The sequence below is a fragment of the Athene noctua genome, chromosome 15, assembly GCF_965140245.1.
Source record: "Athene noctua chromosome 15, bAthNoc1.hap1.1, whole genome shotgun sequence".
NCBI classification, from domain to species: Eukaryota; Metazoa; Chordata; class Aves; order Strigiformes; family Strigidae; genus Athene; species Athene noctua.
Window position 1 is genome coordinate 14,954,526 of NC_134051.1, and position 16,895 is coordinate 14,971,420.

Genomic DNA, 16,895 nt, shown 5'->3' on the forward strand with positions numbered 1-16,895 from the left:
CATATAGCCTCCTTTCATGAAAATAGCAGGATTGATGGTGTATCCAAACATTTAAATGCTGAGAAGTTCCAAAATCCAGATCTGATCCTCTGTGCCATCCAGATGCCTTTTTTCTATCCTCAGGAATAATATAGCCATCCTAAAGCCAAAAGCATCCCTCTTAAAACACATAACAAATGGTCTTGTTTAGATTTTGGAACACGTTTCCATTTCCTGATGAGAATGAGTGCACTGCTTCTAGATGTTGGCTGTCTGAAATTTCTTTCTTCATTACCCATTATTGAAGCACAGCTTGAAGGCCTTGGTAAAAATGTGTGCTCAGACTTAAGACATCTGTATTGTCTCTGGGGACATCTCAGCTTTCTTAAGGCATAGTAGGTTCAACAGGAGTGCACAGGCTTCCTTAGGAGCCCCTGCACATCTTGGAGATAGCTAAAAAACTACAGGATGCCTTTTCAGTAATGGAAAAAATACATAAATGAAGAACGAAGAGCTGTACCAGATATCCTAACACGCATAAAGGGAGTCCAATGTCTGCTTATAAAAGTTAATGAATTTTTCCAAGACATCCAACTAAGTAAATGTGTAGAAATATTTAATAAAGTCCATAAAACGTTACACTGAAGTAGGAAACTGATCCAAACTATGTAGGGCTGAACATCTGTTGCATAGGATTCCTGGCATGTAGATACTGTTTCTACAGAAAACATGAAATGTGGTTGATAGGTGAGATATTCAAAGCTGCCATAAGCTTTTGGACACTGTCCCTATTTGAAATGAAGTCTTGGCTATGCAGATATATAGTGTATGTACTGGTTATGTGTGTCAGAATTTTAGAGTATCACCCTGTCCCATGCTCTTCCAAGCCTTTCCTGAATCCAGGATGGAAAGGCTGTATCAGAAATCCTGGTAAATCTGTAGTTTGCGTGAAGTTGTTATTATGCTCTAGTAATTTCTTAGAGGTCCTGGTCCTGTGTGTCCCCTTCTGTACCTGACACCCTGATGGTATCTGCAACTGAACATTTCGGAGTTGAAGTTGAACCATGCATGATTTCTTTTTGTAGTTGTCTATTAAAATCTTACACACCTTGTTTATTCCTTGTTTTTTTTTCCAGACATCCTTTTAAAGTGCCCATTTTGCAGAGCTTCCTTCTACAGGAGACATTTACTGTTGACAAAAAGCAAAAGCACTATTTCTTGGAAACAAAAGTTTTGATAAATGAGGTGAAGGAAACAGTTCAAACTCTTACACTTGGTTACCAACCTGAAAACCCGTATGTGAGTTATACAAGAATTTTCTTAATCTGGCACTCCAAAAAAGCCAGCAAATGAGTGATTTACTGTATATATCTTATGTTCTTTGCATTTCCTCACAAACTTTTTTTAGATTTGTGCTGGGTTAACCCATCCTTATAACTACAGCCTTTTCCCCAAAGATGTTGAAATATGCATTTTAACTCAAAGTCACCAAAATGTGAGTACATTTCCTGTTAAATTCTGTTAGAAGGAGAGATTAATTACCTGTTTATTTGGAGTTTATTGTCTTTTCAGACCTAACTTGCTATAGGTCTTTAGTTCCTCACCATGTAAATGTTACAACCAGAAAGTTCAGAGAGCAATGATGTGGTTAGTGCCTCCCTAATACAGTGTTTTATATAATAATATGTTGTGTAGTAATATATGATAATAATACCTAACATATTATTTTTAAAATGTTATTATACATGAATATTTTTAATAATAACAAGTACTGAGAAGGAATGGATTCAACGTTCTCATTCTTACCTAGGTGTATCTTACTGAATGCAGTTATTCTTTTTGTGCTTTGCTCATTTTTCATTCCTGAGCCACAGTGTAACAGCTCACAACTCTTTCATTTTTTGTAATATGTAGGGATGACTTCTCTCATCTTTCCTAATATATGGGGTTAATGCTCAATGCAGTTCACTTATTCATGTTCTTAACACACAGGCAGAGCATGAGCTTGAGACTACCTTGAAGGTCAGTAAGGAAGATGTTCTCAGCTTTCTAGGGAGATACCAGAACAAATCCAGTGAGGCAGATTTTAGACACCTTTTACACATGGATATGACACATTCATTCCAGGTATTGGTGGTTTTCATTTATGGTGTTTTATTTTTTATGTCTTGGTGGCTATTTTTAGAGCATTGTCCTTAGAATTATAGTTGATTCATGGTTGTAAACTTCCTAGTTCGATAAAATCCTGGCTCTGACAAAGACCCAGGGTACTTCAGCAGTTCAAATCGTAGTCTGTATCGTCTTGTGAGAAACACACTGATCTTTCATTATTATACTCTTTTTTTACTGCATTTGGTTTAATTTTCAGTGTTGTTGGATAAAATTGGTTAAATTTTATACACACATTTGCTTATATACATCCTCTACTTCGTGCTAAAAGTTCAGACATCAAATCACATGAGGCAATGGATGGGAATGCAGTGATTATGTTTACGTTTTACTTTGCCAAATAGCTTGAGTTTCCACAAGCAGTGGGCCTAAGTGGGGAGCTGTTTTCCAGGCAGACTAAATTGGAACACTTTGACTATGGTGTGAGCATAAAAGCCATCATCAACAAGAACATGTCTTCACAGGTCAGTTCCATGGTTATTATAGTCTTGTTGCTTTTGCACTTCATACACTCAGACCTGTGCCGAGTCTTTTGCTTGTTGCATGCTTTAGGAATCCATAGTAACCTGGGACCTGTTTAACTTTGTGCTATAAATTGCTTTGCAACTACTTTCAAGCATGGGAACACAAATGTGTGTATATACTACAAAGCTGGTAAACTTACACAGGATTCAGTGAGTGTAGTGGAGAGGTGTAAATTGTTAGGGAAACAGTTAACTTTTTATGATTAGAGTTTGTTCTGGCTAGATGGCTACATGCACTTGGAATAGGTGGCTTATGTTTTGGCTGAAATTCAGAAAACTCTGAAAGTCAAGTTAAATTGTACTTAAAATTCGACGTAGTTCCTAATGTTTTGTTGGAAGCTCTAGCATGGTGACAATCCTATATGCAAAATGACGTGTCATCTGCAGTTTTCATTACCAATTCCAATGGTTCTTTCTCTTGGATTAATTTTATCCTGTGTGGTGGGTTGGGATAAAGATAGGGCGATCACTTTCCCATTAATTTCATGGACAAAATGGAGTTAACATGGGCAAAATTAATTTAATTTATTGCCAAATAAAAGAAGAGTTAGATAGTGAGAGACAAAGATATAAACTAGAAACACCCTTCCCCCTCTGCTTCTCCCTTCTGCTTTTTCCCAGGGCCAACTTGTAGTCTGCAGTCTTTCTCCTTAAACTGATGTTTCAGTATTCTGTATTAAGATTTGAGATCCTTAATGTCGTGTTCTTTGTTTTCTCTATGTGTAGGCCCAGGCAGCCCTGAAGAGTTATGGTGAGAGCAATTTGAATGGCTCTCTTTACCTTCATTCCAATGGAAGGGACATGTTCCTGCTGGAGATTGATATGAACAATGAAAACAGGAAGAATGCCAGAGCTGTGGAATTGAGGGCTTTCCTCCATCAGACAATCCTGACAAACCCAGAATCAATACAGTTACAGCTCATGGGCAAAGTACTTCCATCAAGGTAGAGAAATCAGAATCTTGGTCAACAGAGGAGCTGAAGAGTGTTCTGTGATACATATTTAAACGTAACTGCATATTGCTGCAGCAGAAGCCACTGAGCAAATGCCATTTCATGTGTTATTCCCTGAAATACTTTTGCTCTTTGTGTTTCATAAGTCGGTATAATAAGTTACATTAATGTGTTCTAGTTGCTTTCCTAGGACTTTGTATGGAGATAACTTGAATGAACAGGGGGTAGTGTTATATCAGATTTTCGATCAGCAGTTGTTGTTTCCCCCCCACCCCTTGTTTGTTCTCTCAGAAGTAAAGAACTAATGTTTATAAACCATGCCAGTGGAAGAGGGCACCTCCTAGTGTTTATTATAGTTTTATTAAGTATTGTGGAAAGCTCTGAGGTGATAGGGATGGGAAATAGAAATTTGGCTCCCCTGAGTTTCAGCTGTTTTCCAGCTGATTTTTCAAATTTCACAAATACCAAAGTATGCAGTGAAGGAGTTGATGGTTTTGTAGAGGTCCTAGTGTTTACAGGTTCAGGAGTTGGATGGGTTCAGGAGAATGAGGAGACAGAGTTAAATCAGAAGTTACTACAGTTTAGTTGAAGCTCATTAGATTTACTAGTAAAAGAAGAAATAATATAAAATGTTCAAGAAAGATATTTCATGTGTTTCTGCAGCTTGCTTGCAGCTCTGGGCTTCCAATAGTACATTCATTTGTTTAAATACTGGGGTAGGCTGTAACAGAGCCATTTATTGCAGCTCGCTTCACAGGAGATGAAATAGAACATTTAAAATTTCTGGAATGACAATTCATTTGAGATTTATTTTACTGGGAGAAAAGAGAGAAAAATAAAAGATTGAATATTTCTGGGAAATTGGTAAAAAGATGCAGTCTGTACAGACTTCAGTGGCTGACTGATGAAATGAATCTTAATTCCCTGAATTATGTAGTTCAGTTCTTCACATCAAGTGGATTTTCACTGAGGTTTTGCTCATCATCAGTCTTTCAAGAGGGTTCCAATTTGTAGGAGGGATGCCTAACAATATGAAAAGATGATTGCCTCACTTTTAAGTATTTTGTGCAGTATACTTGGGTCTAGAAAATCCGACATTTCAATGGACAGTTTGTTGAAGACAATGTGAAAATTCTATCTCAATCTTATACTTGAAACGCTAAAAATTGAGTTTCTTGTTGCTCCAGCAGGTTTCCCTAAAAAGCTGTGCTGTGTTTCTCCAACACTGTTCAACTCAGGGCCAAGATACAAAGAAATAATTGTTGGTTCATTTACCAAACTCAAATGGTGGTGGCATTTAAAATTATTGTTTAAGCTGAATTCTCAATGCTGCTTTTAAATCAGCACTGAAGAGAGATTTCATATTGTGACAGAGAAAAGTTAATTTCCAACTCAAATTCTGTCCAACTCTATCTTTTTCTTTTATTCGGGATCATAACAAAAGCATCCAGTCAGTTTGAAAAATTAGTCTGCCAATCTGTGAGGCTTTACTGAGTAGTTTTACTGAGTAGTTTTATAAACCTCTGGTGAGTAGCATGTACTTAGTGCAAGGCATCTGTTTCACTGAATCACAACACTGGAACAAGTGCCCACAAAGTCTGTGAGGTCTCTGTACTTGGAGATACTCAGAAACTGACCACACGTGCTCCTGAGCACCCTGCTCTCATTGATCCTGCCTTACTCAGAGGGGGTTGTCTTGACAGTCATGAGTTAAGCACAATAAGAAGATCTTACTAGCAATTTTTATCTCTTTTTAGACTTTGGATATCTTCTGAGATGAAGCTTAATGAAAATAGGCTTTGCATGGATTTCATGGGAGCCAAGGAGCAGAAAGTTGGTTTTGTTTTGTCCCTAAGTGGAAGAGTCCAACACACATTTGCTGGATTAAAGGCCATACCTCATCTTCTTTCTCTGAATGGATTACTGAAGTGCAAAAACAACATTCATGATGGTACTTTTTATTTTGCGTTTTGCTGTTAAGTCTGCAGCTATCTAAGGAAGCTTTGTAGTTTTAATGTATTCCTTACTGAACTGTGTATAATTCAGAAGAGAGTGTTTAGCTTGCAAAATGAACTGTTGGTCATTGGGTTGAAACAACTTTTTGGTGAAATAACAGTATTTCATAGTTTTCATATTTTTATTGGTTGAAGGTGGGTGGCATCTTTTCTATGCAGATCTTCTAAAATGAGGTGGGGCTGGCTTGAGGCCCTTACTCTTCTGAACGGCTCCATGGGTGGAGTAGGTCACTGCACAGCTTCAGAGGGATTGTTTAGCCTGAAGTTACACAAGTATAGGTCACAGCCCCTCTGTAAATTTTCCTTCAGAAGGCAGTGCAGTGTAGTCCATGGCTTAAAGGCACAAGCATCTTGGTGAATAAAAAGAAACAACTGCCAGAAATAGTATTATGTGGTTTGTTTTAAACACAGACACTTCTACTAGTAGAGAAACTCTCTCAACAATACTGGATTTGCTCTCTAGATTAGGCTACATTATCTATAATAATAAATGGAAATTCTTTTATTTCCTCCTGGTATTAAATTAATGGTTAATTTATATGTTGCTTATAAAACTCTGGTTATTTCTGTCCAAAAGGACTCTCTCCACAGTAATATTTCTGCCTGTTACAGGTAACATCAGTGTGATGGTCAACAAAACACTGTATGGACTCCATCTCAGGAACAGAAATGTGTTTGGGAATACCACCGTACACAATATCACTTTTGCTGTGTTTCAGAATGGCAGTCAGGCAATCCCAATGGAGGCAAAACTGAAAGGACACCTGGAGCTGAGTAAAGAGATGAAAAGGGGGCTAGCTGTCTTCCAGGTGGATGAGAAAGCCCTTTCTGTAGATTTTTCCAATATCATGAGTCATGGGCACAGCAGAGTCAGTGGGACTTTCACACATAATATCAGCTTTTTAAAAAATGCAGGTATGAAGAAAACTTCTGCTTGATGGTGTGGTGTAACACGGTGTCAAGCTGAATTTATCTAAATGAGTGCAGACCAGTGAAAATAGCTGAGTTGCTTTTGCTTACACCAGAACAAAATGTGATCCAGTCTTAGCAACATTCTTTCTAATACTGTTGAGAAAATACAATAAAATGGATATGAAATTATTCAAAAGTTCTTTGAACTACTTCAGAGTAAATGATTTCTCTCCTACATCTGCATTCCTGCATGCTGCTCAGTTCCTCTGAATATATTTTTACGCCTCTCTTGATTTGGGCCAGAATTGAAACATTGGCAGTCATTGAGTAAATCACACTGAAGACTAAAATATGCCAAGTGTTGTTTCCTAAGCAAAACCAAGGGTTTTCATGAACTGAAGTTATCAATAATTTTGAATGGGTAGATTGCCTTTGTCCCTTTGGACTGAAGAAGTCTGGTTTGAAACTTTCTAACAGCTGACTACTGGAGTTGAACACAGTACCCACTGACAGATATCCCTTATTAAGAAAAATCCTTGACTTTCAAAGCGTCTGCCACATTTTAATTTAACAATCCTTTTTCAATATGATTTTCATGTGGTAGGTAATATCCTTTCTTACTATAAATATCAGTAAGTGCAGCTAACTGGATGGTTGCACTTTAAAAAAAGTCTGTCTTATGAAAAGCTATAGAAGGCTTTTCTTTATCTGTAATACATCTTTTCTGTATTTTACAATGACAACCCAGAAGTATTTTGTTCATTTTGCTGTCTTCCCTGTCAGTAGGATTGCCCTTGGATGGCATTCTCACTGCCATGTGTGACCACGGCACAAGAAATCAGACCATCACTATAGCCCTGCAGAGTGGCAGTGAAAGGATTGCTGCTGTGTTTGGAGGTCACAGACTGTCCACAGAGCCTCATAAATCCCAGCTATCTGCGAGTTTAAAGCACAACATCTCAAAGATAAAGAAACATGGGATCCCTTTTATTGTGGAAGCTGCTGGCTATTATGAGGTAAGAGGAGTGTGCCTGTGATTATTTAATTTCTGGCAGAAGCATTTCTAATAACTGTAGGTTTTTCCTGTGCACTTTATTGCAAAAGCATCTGCATTTTTGGGTTGTACTAAACTACTATGTGAAAGAAAGGTGTTTTCTGGCTTCTTGTCATGCTGTGTACCTGTTATCTGAAGTCCTGGAGCTGAATCTAGACTAAATGAGATGCTAGTTCAGTTCTCATTTAAGTGAGGTGTTTTGCTGCATAGGAACAGGAGTCTTGTCCAATTTTGGTTTTCCCCTATAAATGAGAAGTGGACAGGCTGGCCTGATATATGTAGCTGTCAGTGTAAGTGAGCCTAGGTACTGCATTGCATCTGGTACTGGGTTTAACTAATTCTGATGTCATCCTTTGGATGTCTGCTAAAGAGCAAGAAGAGAGTTTAGCATGGTTTTCCATTTGGAAATTTCTACCCACAGAAGCGTCACGGATCACGTTTCCTGGTACTGTGTTGCTTGCCACTCTTCTCTCTATCTGCATTTCTGCTGTAGATCATTGAACAACATATAGCTCTTTTACATCTCCACTTATCCTTCCGTAAAAGAAGGATTCAAATATTTTTCTTGTTCAAACATATGTGAGAAGGCTCAAGTCACTAATATAGTAACATGTTGTGGTGGGTTCAGCCACTGTGGTACAGTGAGACACAGAGGTGAGAGGAGGAAGAACTCTATGCAGTTTCCCTTGCCCTGCTTACTCAAAGTTTCAGTGCTTTAATCATGTATGCCTTAGGACCCAAATCCTCTAGGGTACTGAATGCTCTCAACATGTTTTGGAGCCAGAAGGAATTATTGGTACACAGTGTTCAGAAGGTCTAGCATAATTGGAGCATCTCTTTTTGAAATGGAGACTCTCTGATGAATTTGCACTTTTATTTTACCAGTGCTGCTGCCCTCACACAGGCTGTGATGTTTAAGCATGGTGAAACGGACTCTCTCTTTGTCAGTCGTTAATGAGAGGTGGTTGGTTGTTTGTTTCTTTCCATGATTTGGTTTCTTTTGTGCATAGAATTTCACCAAAAAGATTGCTGCAGGGATAACAACCACAGTGGAAATGGAACAACTCAAAATTGAAATAGAGAAGAAAACCACTGGCAGTGCTATGGAAATTTCTCTTTCACTTCACCATGATGTGGGAGGACTGATGGACATTGTTCCGCGTGTACTAGAGGTTAGCAGAAATCCTAACAGACGGTGTACTTGGTAGCTTCCTGCTGTGCATTCTCAACTGTTCAGATTTACTACTTGAGAGCAAGCTAGCAGATTGGAATGGAGAGGGGATTTTGTCAAACCAGGCTGGTACAGAAAGCCTAAAAATTGTTTGCTTAACAATAAAGAGCAGGTTTTCAAGATGTGGTGGATAACAAAACATTTATGTCATGAAACTGGAGTGGGTGTTGGCCCAGGCACAGTAACAGCAGTCCTGGGTTTTCCATCTTGCTAAAGCAGGGTTTGCAGGTGGATCGCAGAGCTGTTTGTGGGTGCAGTGGGACTGACAGCAGAGTGAAGAATAATGGCAGTAGTTTTCGTACAGCCAAGAGCACTCCCCAAGGACTCCACTTTCTGCAGCAGGGGACGCAGCTGATGGCATTTGAAACACTGAATGCCTGCTTGTGACAGGAGTATTTTCTGTGCCAAACATAAGAAATACCCCTATCTCCTGTCAAAATCAAAAGCCAGAGTATCAAAAATAGTTCTGTCTAGCAAGTAATGATTTTCTACTGTTTGAAGATATTCCTCTGTCTTTACGCTGATAATATTTTGGTATGATAATGCAAGACGAGGCATCATTTAGCTTCAGATCACTAAACTGTTTATCTTTTTGAAACTGATCTCTAACCTTTAATCTTAAAGCTATGTTTCAGTGTCTTCGTGCTTTTTATCCTGAAAGCAGCCTTTTAGCTCACTCCTTTCTATTTTAGTCCTCTCTGCTTTTCTTCATGCTCTGAATGTGCTTTGTTGATAATGCCAACAGGTTGCTTGCAGTGGAGAATCTGCTAACAAACAACTTTCTGGCCTTTGCAATGGAGCAATTGCATTTCAACATTTTGAGGTACTGGCTTCATGACTCTGCAGACCACAACATGTTGTCTTCACTACCACTAAGGGAATCTTAAGTACTGAAAGGTGTCAGAGATGTAGAAATGGATTTGAGTTAGCTGGAAGTTTTGCACATACTTTCAGATATTTTCACTCCCTTAATATTCACGGATTCAAACAGATCAGATTACTTCATCAAAAACTGTACCAGGCTGTGGGGAAGGTTGCACTCAGTTTCACCATTATGCAGTGGATTGTTTATTTCAGAATCAGAATTGTCAACAAACTTGCATTCAAGTGATACAGATTTACATCATTAATGCACAGTTGTGCACCACGTGCACAATACAAAGTAGAGGTAAGGGATGTTTATGGGCCCAACAGGTCCAATGTTAAAGGTGATATTGCTGTGTCCTACAGCAAACAATCGAGTTGTGCTGCTTTAGGGCTCAGTGCAAGAGCTTGCACCCATCAGAAAACTAATATCAGGTGGTGAGAGGTGTGCACCAGGCAAAAGGCAAGAGTCACATTAAGGTTTCTAACTGAAGTCTCCAAACTGTATCTTCTGCCAGTTAGAACTGAACTCAGTATAAATGGTCTTGTTCTGTTATTGAACAACCAGCCTGATGTGAGCTGGACAAGGGAGCACAGGAGGCACGAGCTGAGAATTTTGCGGTTTACTTTTTACTCTATTTTCTGCTTTTTCTATCTAACTATTTGTTTGTGGAAGTCCCTATGGCTCTTGAACTGTTTGAGAAAGAAACCTTATAATCTGACATATTCTTAAGAAAGTGTTAAAAATGTCCTCTGTGAGTGACATTACAGAAGATTACGTTTGTCTCTGGAAAGACAGTAATCATGGAGACTCTGATTCCCATGTATGTTCTAATGACAAAAAAGACAAATGCATTTCAGTTCTTCCCTCTATTTACTTATAGTAAAACCAGAAGTGATGACAGTAAAAGCAATAGCAGTTGATTTTTCTGGTATTAGTAATTGTTTTGACAGAGTTGTGGAGTTGGGTTTTTTCTGTTACTTTTATTATGGAACTGTAAAATAAAGATTTTAGGCCATGTCTCCATTTGTTTATGCATTTGTAAATATGTAGGATGAATACAAAATGGTGTCAGGGTAGTAGGGAAATAGTTCTCTTTTAGTAATGTGAGCATGCTTCCTGACAGAAAAACAAACTTGACAACAGTTCTTCCTGTAACTTTTCAGACTCCAGCAAGAGTTTCTCTGAATGGGTCAATGTTTACCAGCAACTTTACTGTCATCTTCTCTGGACGTGTTTCTTTTCATGACATGTTTGCCTGCCTGCAGCTCAATGCCACCCCTAACATCCAGCCTCATTTAGAAATTCACTTCCAGCATTCTTCGCCTTTGCTTCAGTCTCTGGGGATTGCCAGAGAGAACCAAGTGAAGGTGTCAGCCATGAGAGGTGACAAGTATAAGGGCATGCTCGGTCTTGTCCTTGGGCCTTGCAGTTTAAATGCTGATGGAGAAGTGAGCATGGCAAGCAATGAAACAGACACAGAATGGGTACTTACTTTTAGAAACAAGTGCGTCGGTCTAGAGGTAAGCCTAGATTGTTTTCTGTACGGCATTATATCTGTGTATTTCAGATCATTATGAGTCTCAGAGAACTATTTCCTGACACAGTTATTTATTGAGAGGACAGATTTGGTCATTAAAATTGTTTTGGCAGAGCAGTGAGTTAGAGCACTTGCAGAGAGAGTGTATTTGAAGAGGAGAATTTGGAGTAATAAAATAGTAGATGTTACTGCTGTTGCCATGAAATAGTTGCTTAATAATAGCTTTTTAATGAAAATAAACTTCTGTCCTAGAGTCTAATGAAAAGCATGTCCTTTCTGTTTGAAATTTTGGAGGTTTTCTTTGGGGTTACAAACTTTTTTCTTCTACAGTGATTAGAAAAAAGTTGTAGGATTTTTATTTTCTTCCCTTACCATTTATTTTTGGTTTCTTTTTCTCTTGTTTCACAGATAAATTTCTGATTTCTCAGTGAAACAAGCTGTCTTGTGTGGTTCTTTCCAAAAGCATTTTGGTTCAGAAAGAAATGTTTTTTCATTAATTAGAAACAAATTAGGCAGTTGTTTTACCTTGTGTGCTTTAAACAACGTAATCTTTTTCTGTTGCAGAGGATGGGATTACCTCATGCTGTAGCCTTTGGGGGCTCATTTCAACAGAACATCTGCAATGCTGGCTTGTTAATGAACCTCCAGTGTGATGGCAGAACAGTTGATGTGCAGATAGACACTTCCTGCGAACATGAATATACACTCCAAGGGATGCTCAGGCATTCAGTTCACTGGCTGAGTCAGCTTGGGCTGCCTTTTGAAAACTCTGTCCTGTTATCTGCAGCCACAGACTCCACCACTGAGGGCATTTTGTTGCTGCAGGCTGGCAAATGCAAACTTAAGGCTAGAGGAGATCTCTGTACTCAGAATAAAACTGAATGGACACTGGAAACAGAAACAGAATGTCAGCTTCTGCAGGTAGCTCTTGGAGGGTTTTAAAGGGAGATTTGGCATAAATGCAGGGAATATAATAGGGTTTTGGCTAAAATGACAATGTTTGAGTGTTGGAAAACCACTCTGAAGACATGTACCTGTCTTACACCATTAGGCAAAGAAAGCTCGGATGTATCCTGTTCATAGGTGTTCTCTGTAGACTGAGATTAGTTCAGTTTGCTGCTTGTTGCCTTTGCAGACCGAGACTGCCCTCTAAGGCTGAACAGCCGTTTTACTTTGAACTGTTCGTCAAAAAATATATTCTCCGGTCTGTCTTTTTTATCAAAGTAGAAGTTGTGTAATTTCCTTGGTTTTTCCATCCAGCCTCACTTTCATTAGAAAGAATGACTACTGTGTGAGTTTAGGGGTTATTTATAGATGTTCGTAGTGATTTATGTTTTCCTTTTAACTCCTCAGTTTTAACTTCTTCAACTACAAAGTCGCAATATAAACCCAAAAATGACAGGAAGTGTGTGTCATCCATAACAAAAAGGGGATGAAAACCACTTAAAATATTAAACATTTATCAAATTTTTTCAGTGTTTTTACAAATATTTTGAAAGCATGAGAGAAAAACATTTAATCTGGGATGCAGCACAAGATAAGCTTAAAGTTTTAGTGTTAAAAAATCTCCTTATAACACCAGATGCAAGAATGTCTGTTAGGCCTATTATTTTTTGTGGTTTTGTTTGAAAATGGAGATTGGTCTTGTATGAATGAAGCAATGGATGTTCACTCTGAAAAAAATAGGCATTCTGTAATTTTGTAAATGTAAAACTTCATATAGATACAGAAGTATACAGGGCAGTCCTAAAATCTTCCCTTAGATCTTATTCAGGCAGAATTGCCATCTTAGTGTTGAGAGAGAGAAAAATGTCAGTGCAGAGGCTATAGATTTTGTCTCTGATATTGTCGCATAAAATCTCCTTTCTTGTATGCTAAAAGGAGAAGAAAAAAGACTCAATAGTGACTTGTCTTAAAGTGTATGTATAATCCGAAGGATTTTTATTTTCCTTTTAATCTCAATAGGAGCTCAGAATTCCAACTCAGTCACGGCTCACAGGATCTATTCAGAAAGATGAGTGCCAGGCAGAACTTCACTGTGTCCTTGAAATAGAAGGCAAGACTGCCCATCTTGAAGTGAAAGCAGAGTGCAAGCCAAAGATTACACTGGCAATTCAATTCAGGCATGACCTCCCTCAACTGAAGGAAATCTCAAAGGAAAATAAGCTGTTCATCACTGCACAAAACCAGTTAAAATATCATATTGGAATAGGAATGAAATCAGGTGCTTGTGAGCTTCAAATGAACGGGGACTTCAACCCTGAAAAGAACCTTCAGTGGAAAATATTCATAGAAAACAAATGCCAAACAATTCAGGTATTGGAAGGAATTTTTTTACTTTACTCTTGAATTTATACATCTAAACCAGGATCTTTGCACCCAGTAAGGTCACAAGAAAATAGTCTAATGATTTCAATGGTAGCAGAGAAACAAGTAAAACATTCTCTTCTTTTAATGTTACATCTTACTTTTGGAGCCAGTCATTCACTCTGTGTTTGTATGGTATAAGCCAGATTTTCTGTGAATCAGTACCTACAGCCAATGGACTTACTGGTACTTGCTCTGATGTATTTTTTTAAAAGCATGGTTGAGAAACCTGCAGGGTTTTACTCTTCAGAAATAATGAGTATTTGAAGTTGTCTTTGGTTTTAACAGCCGTTACAGTTTCTCTGCATTTTGACAACGAAACTCTGAATAGTTTAAGAATATATAAAATAAATAGATAATCTTCAAGTCATAAAATTTCCACTCAGCTGTACAAAAAAAAGAAATTGCTAACCAGCCAATACGTAATGTATGAAAGCTGTTGCAGAGAACACATGGAGTGAAAAACCCAGCATTTAACAACAGCTACGATTTCCTGTAAGACCTCAGTTGAGAAATATTTCAGGGAATTTAGCTGAAAAATAAAGTGATGTTTTGAACAATATGGTTTCGACTGCCCTGGTGAGCCATTTCTCTCTACTAATTCTTGCAAATGCTGGCCATATAATTGTCCCTGAGCTGAACCTTACCGTGTACAGTGCCTGACAGACCACCACCAAATCACACCTCCCGGTTCATTAATGAGATTTAACTTCTGAGTTTGGTGCGAGTCTTGCTATAGACTTTGAGTCTGAACAGCAACTAGTAGGACAAGAAAAACAATAGTTTCTTTGTTGAAAAGATTTAGCCAGTAGAAAAATACAGTGAAAACTGGAATTCTGTGGAAGAAGATCACTCCATATCACACAAATGTGCCATCGTTTGCAGAACAGTCTCATTTCTACACAGAGCAAAGGAAGTGAAGCCCTGTCTCTGGGACAGCTGACCTGGCTGGCACCAGACATCCCCATCTCTGAAGGAGCCCGCAGTGTCGCTGCCTGGGAGGAGCTGTGGGAGCTGGGGATCAAGGCAGCTTTCAGAGCTTCCCAAGTAAAGAAAGGCAGTGTGCTGTGACCTCTCTCAGCTAGTTAGCATGACACGCTGAGCTCCTTTGGCCTTTTGATGGAGGAGTGAAAAATGGTGCTTTTTCCCTCAATTCTTGCCCAGTAGTTTGTTTTCTCAGGACAGACTGTTGTAAGTAGGTGGAGGGGGAGAAATTCTGTAGTGGTATTTCCTGAAGTAGCAGTTCTGACTTTACCTGAATTGTGCACTGACTTACCATATTGAAAATTTGTATTGCTATTGGAAGTCCTGATATCACAATGCTTGGCCTCTCTCAGATCCCACCAGTCAGTGCTATATAGGCAGGAGTGGAAAGGACAGGAGAAGTATGGGAAGTTTAAGAGAGATGTTACCACAGAATGATCTGTGGATTCAGTATGCAAGTCAGGGTAAATCTGAATATACAAAGATGAGATTCACCTGCCCTCTTCCAAAACCAGAGCTGCCGTAATAAAAGAAACATATGTATACTGTGTGGTTTCACTGGATTTATGAATGCTTTGGGGCACTGGAGCAATGTCAAGCATAGAAAATTAATTGATTTTTCACTTAGGCAGGAAGAGCTGCCATGTTGTCCCGTGTTCTGTTTGTGCTGGCTCACTTATCAAAAATATGTCAGACATATTCAGAATAAAAAGGACAAAATGTACAAAATGTAATAAAAAGCTGTCAAGATTTCTAAAACATCCTATGGATATGCTGTCTGATATACTAGATTTATAGCTGGGTGCTATTAGAGCTACTTATTAGGAATAAAAAATTTCAGGTGCATAGTGTATCTGTGGGTAAAAGTGGTAAATTTTTTAATTTTTTTTGCTACTACAGGATCTTGGAGCACCACTAAAAATTGATGGTTCAGGCTATGTTTTGATGGATAAGATGAACCTAGATTCACAGACTCTGATCACAGTTGATGAAAGTAAATTACAAGGACTCCTTATACTAAAAGTCACTGAGGTAAGTATCCTGCAGACTGTTAGACTGCATGTATGAAGTACTGAGCGACATACTTTAAACTGTTTTATCGGGAACAAATAGTCAAGCTTTAGTAATAAATGTTGGAATAAAAATGAAGTCTTTGAAAATCTGGCACCTGTAATGTGCAGTAAAACAGATGTATAGGATAGTAGGATGCAGGCTGTGGCACTTTCAGAATAATTTCCTTGTTATGCTCTTGGTGTATATATGTATATGTCTATTTTTGTATCACACTGATGTTCATTATGATAAGACATGCAAACCCACAAATGCTCACCTCACTCCAGATATACAACAGGTACTCCAATACAACCCTCTTCATGAAAGTATGCAGCAATGCACGAGAAGAAAAAAGATTGCAATTTATAGAGTGATCACTGTGTTTCACATTGCAAAATAATAGGCAGCAATTAATTGAGACACTGCTGTTTTGCTTCTTCAGTAAGACAACAGCACAAGAAAGGCTGTGAATCTCTTGCTTTCCTATTGACAGTTATAAGTTTGGCTTCTCTTGTCATCAGTGCAGGAGAGTAGAATACAGAGAGAAGTATCTTCTTCCTTGTGGTCATTCACTTTCTCGCCATAACTGGTAATTTCTGCGTATTTCTGTGCTGTGGAGAAACAGATACATAGTGGAGTTTTTTGCCACCAGGGAGAAACATTTGTACCTTTTCTCCTCTTATCTGGAATATATATATTTTTATCCTATCTTAGGCTTGATTTTTTTTTTCCTCTTTCCATTGCAACTTCCCTAAGTTCAACGCCATTGGTTTTAATTAGTATTAAACATAGGACAGACAGATTTGCTAAATTTCTGGTTTGAGCTGTGTGTTGTGGCAGGCTTTAGTTTCTACACATGCTTTGCTATATATGCTGTGAAATATTAACAGGAAAGACAAGAGTTGGATGCAGTGCTGACCCATAACGTTCAAGGAGCTGCTGACATTGGCATTCCTATGAGGATGTTAGTTGATGTGATATCAGAAAAAAACAGCAACTTCTATAAAAGACTTATACACTTCTGTGTGAACAGCAAGCAAGTAAGTGTCTCCTCCATATGAGTGACATGTGAAATAGAGGTTAAAGTGAGCTAACTGATGTGATAAATACTGTTTCTCCATTTGAAATAGCTGTGTGTGAGTCTGTTACAGGAATACTCTGAAGAGGCTGGTTTAGTTTTAAAAATCTTAATTAAATGAAGGCAGTGTCTTTCAGCTACTCCTGTGCAATCACTTCTAGAAACAAATTT

General features: G+C 38.4%; 1 protein-coding gene across 1 annotated transcript in view; it reads left to right on the forward strand.

The window, feature by feature from the left end:
- LOC141966704 (uncharacterized) overlaps positions 1 to 16,895 on the forward strand; it is a 105,734-nt gene that overhangs the window by 54,393 nt on the left and 34,446 nt on the right. Inside the window, exons 33-46 of the mRNA XM_074919709.1 lie at positions 1,116 to 1,278; positions 1,388 to 1,474; positions 1,972 to 2,106; positions 2,493 to 2,612; positions 3,399 to 3,616; positions 5,383 to 5,576; positions 6,253 to 6,555; positions 7,339 to 7,568; positions 8,617 to 8,778; positions 10,971 to 11,225; positions 11,807 to 12,163; positions 13,208 to 13,558; positions 15,494 to 15,625; positions 16,537 to 16,686. Coding sequence (XP_074775810.1) covers positions 1,116 to 1,278; positions 1,388 to 1,474; positions 1,972 to 2,106; positions 2,493 to 2,612; positions 3,399 to 3,616; positions 5,383 to 5,576; positions 6,253 to 6,555; positions 7,339 to 7,568; positions 8,617 to 8,778; positions 10,971 to 11,225; positions 11,807 to 12,163; positions 13,208 to 13,558; positions 15,494 to 15,625; positions 16,537 to 16,686 — 2,857 coding nt within the window. The remainder of the gene's footprint in view (positions 1 to 1,115; positions 1,279 to 1,387; positions 1,475 to 1,971; positions 2,107 to 2,492; positions 2,613 to 3,398; positions 3,617 to 5,382; positions 5,577 to 6,252; positions 6,556 to 7,338; positions 7,569 to 8,616; positions 8,779 to 10,970; positions 11,226 to 11,806; positions 12,164 to 13,207; positions 13,559 to 15,493; positions 15,626 to 16,536; positions 16,687 to 16,895) is intronic.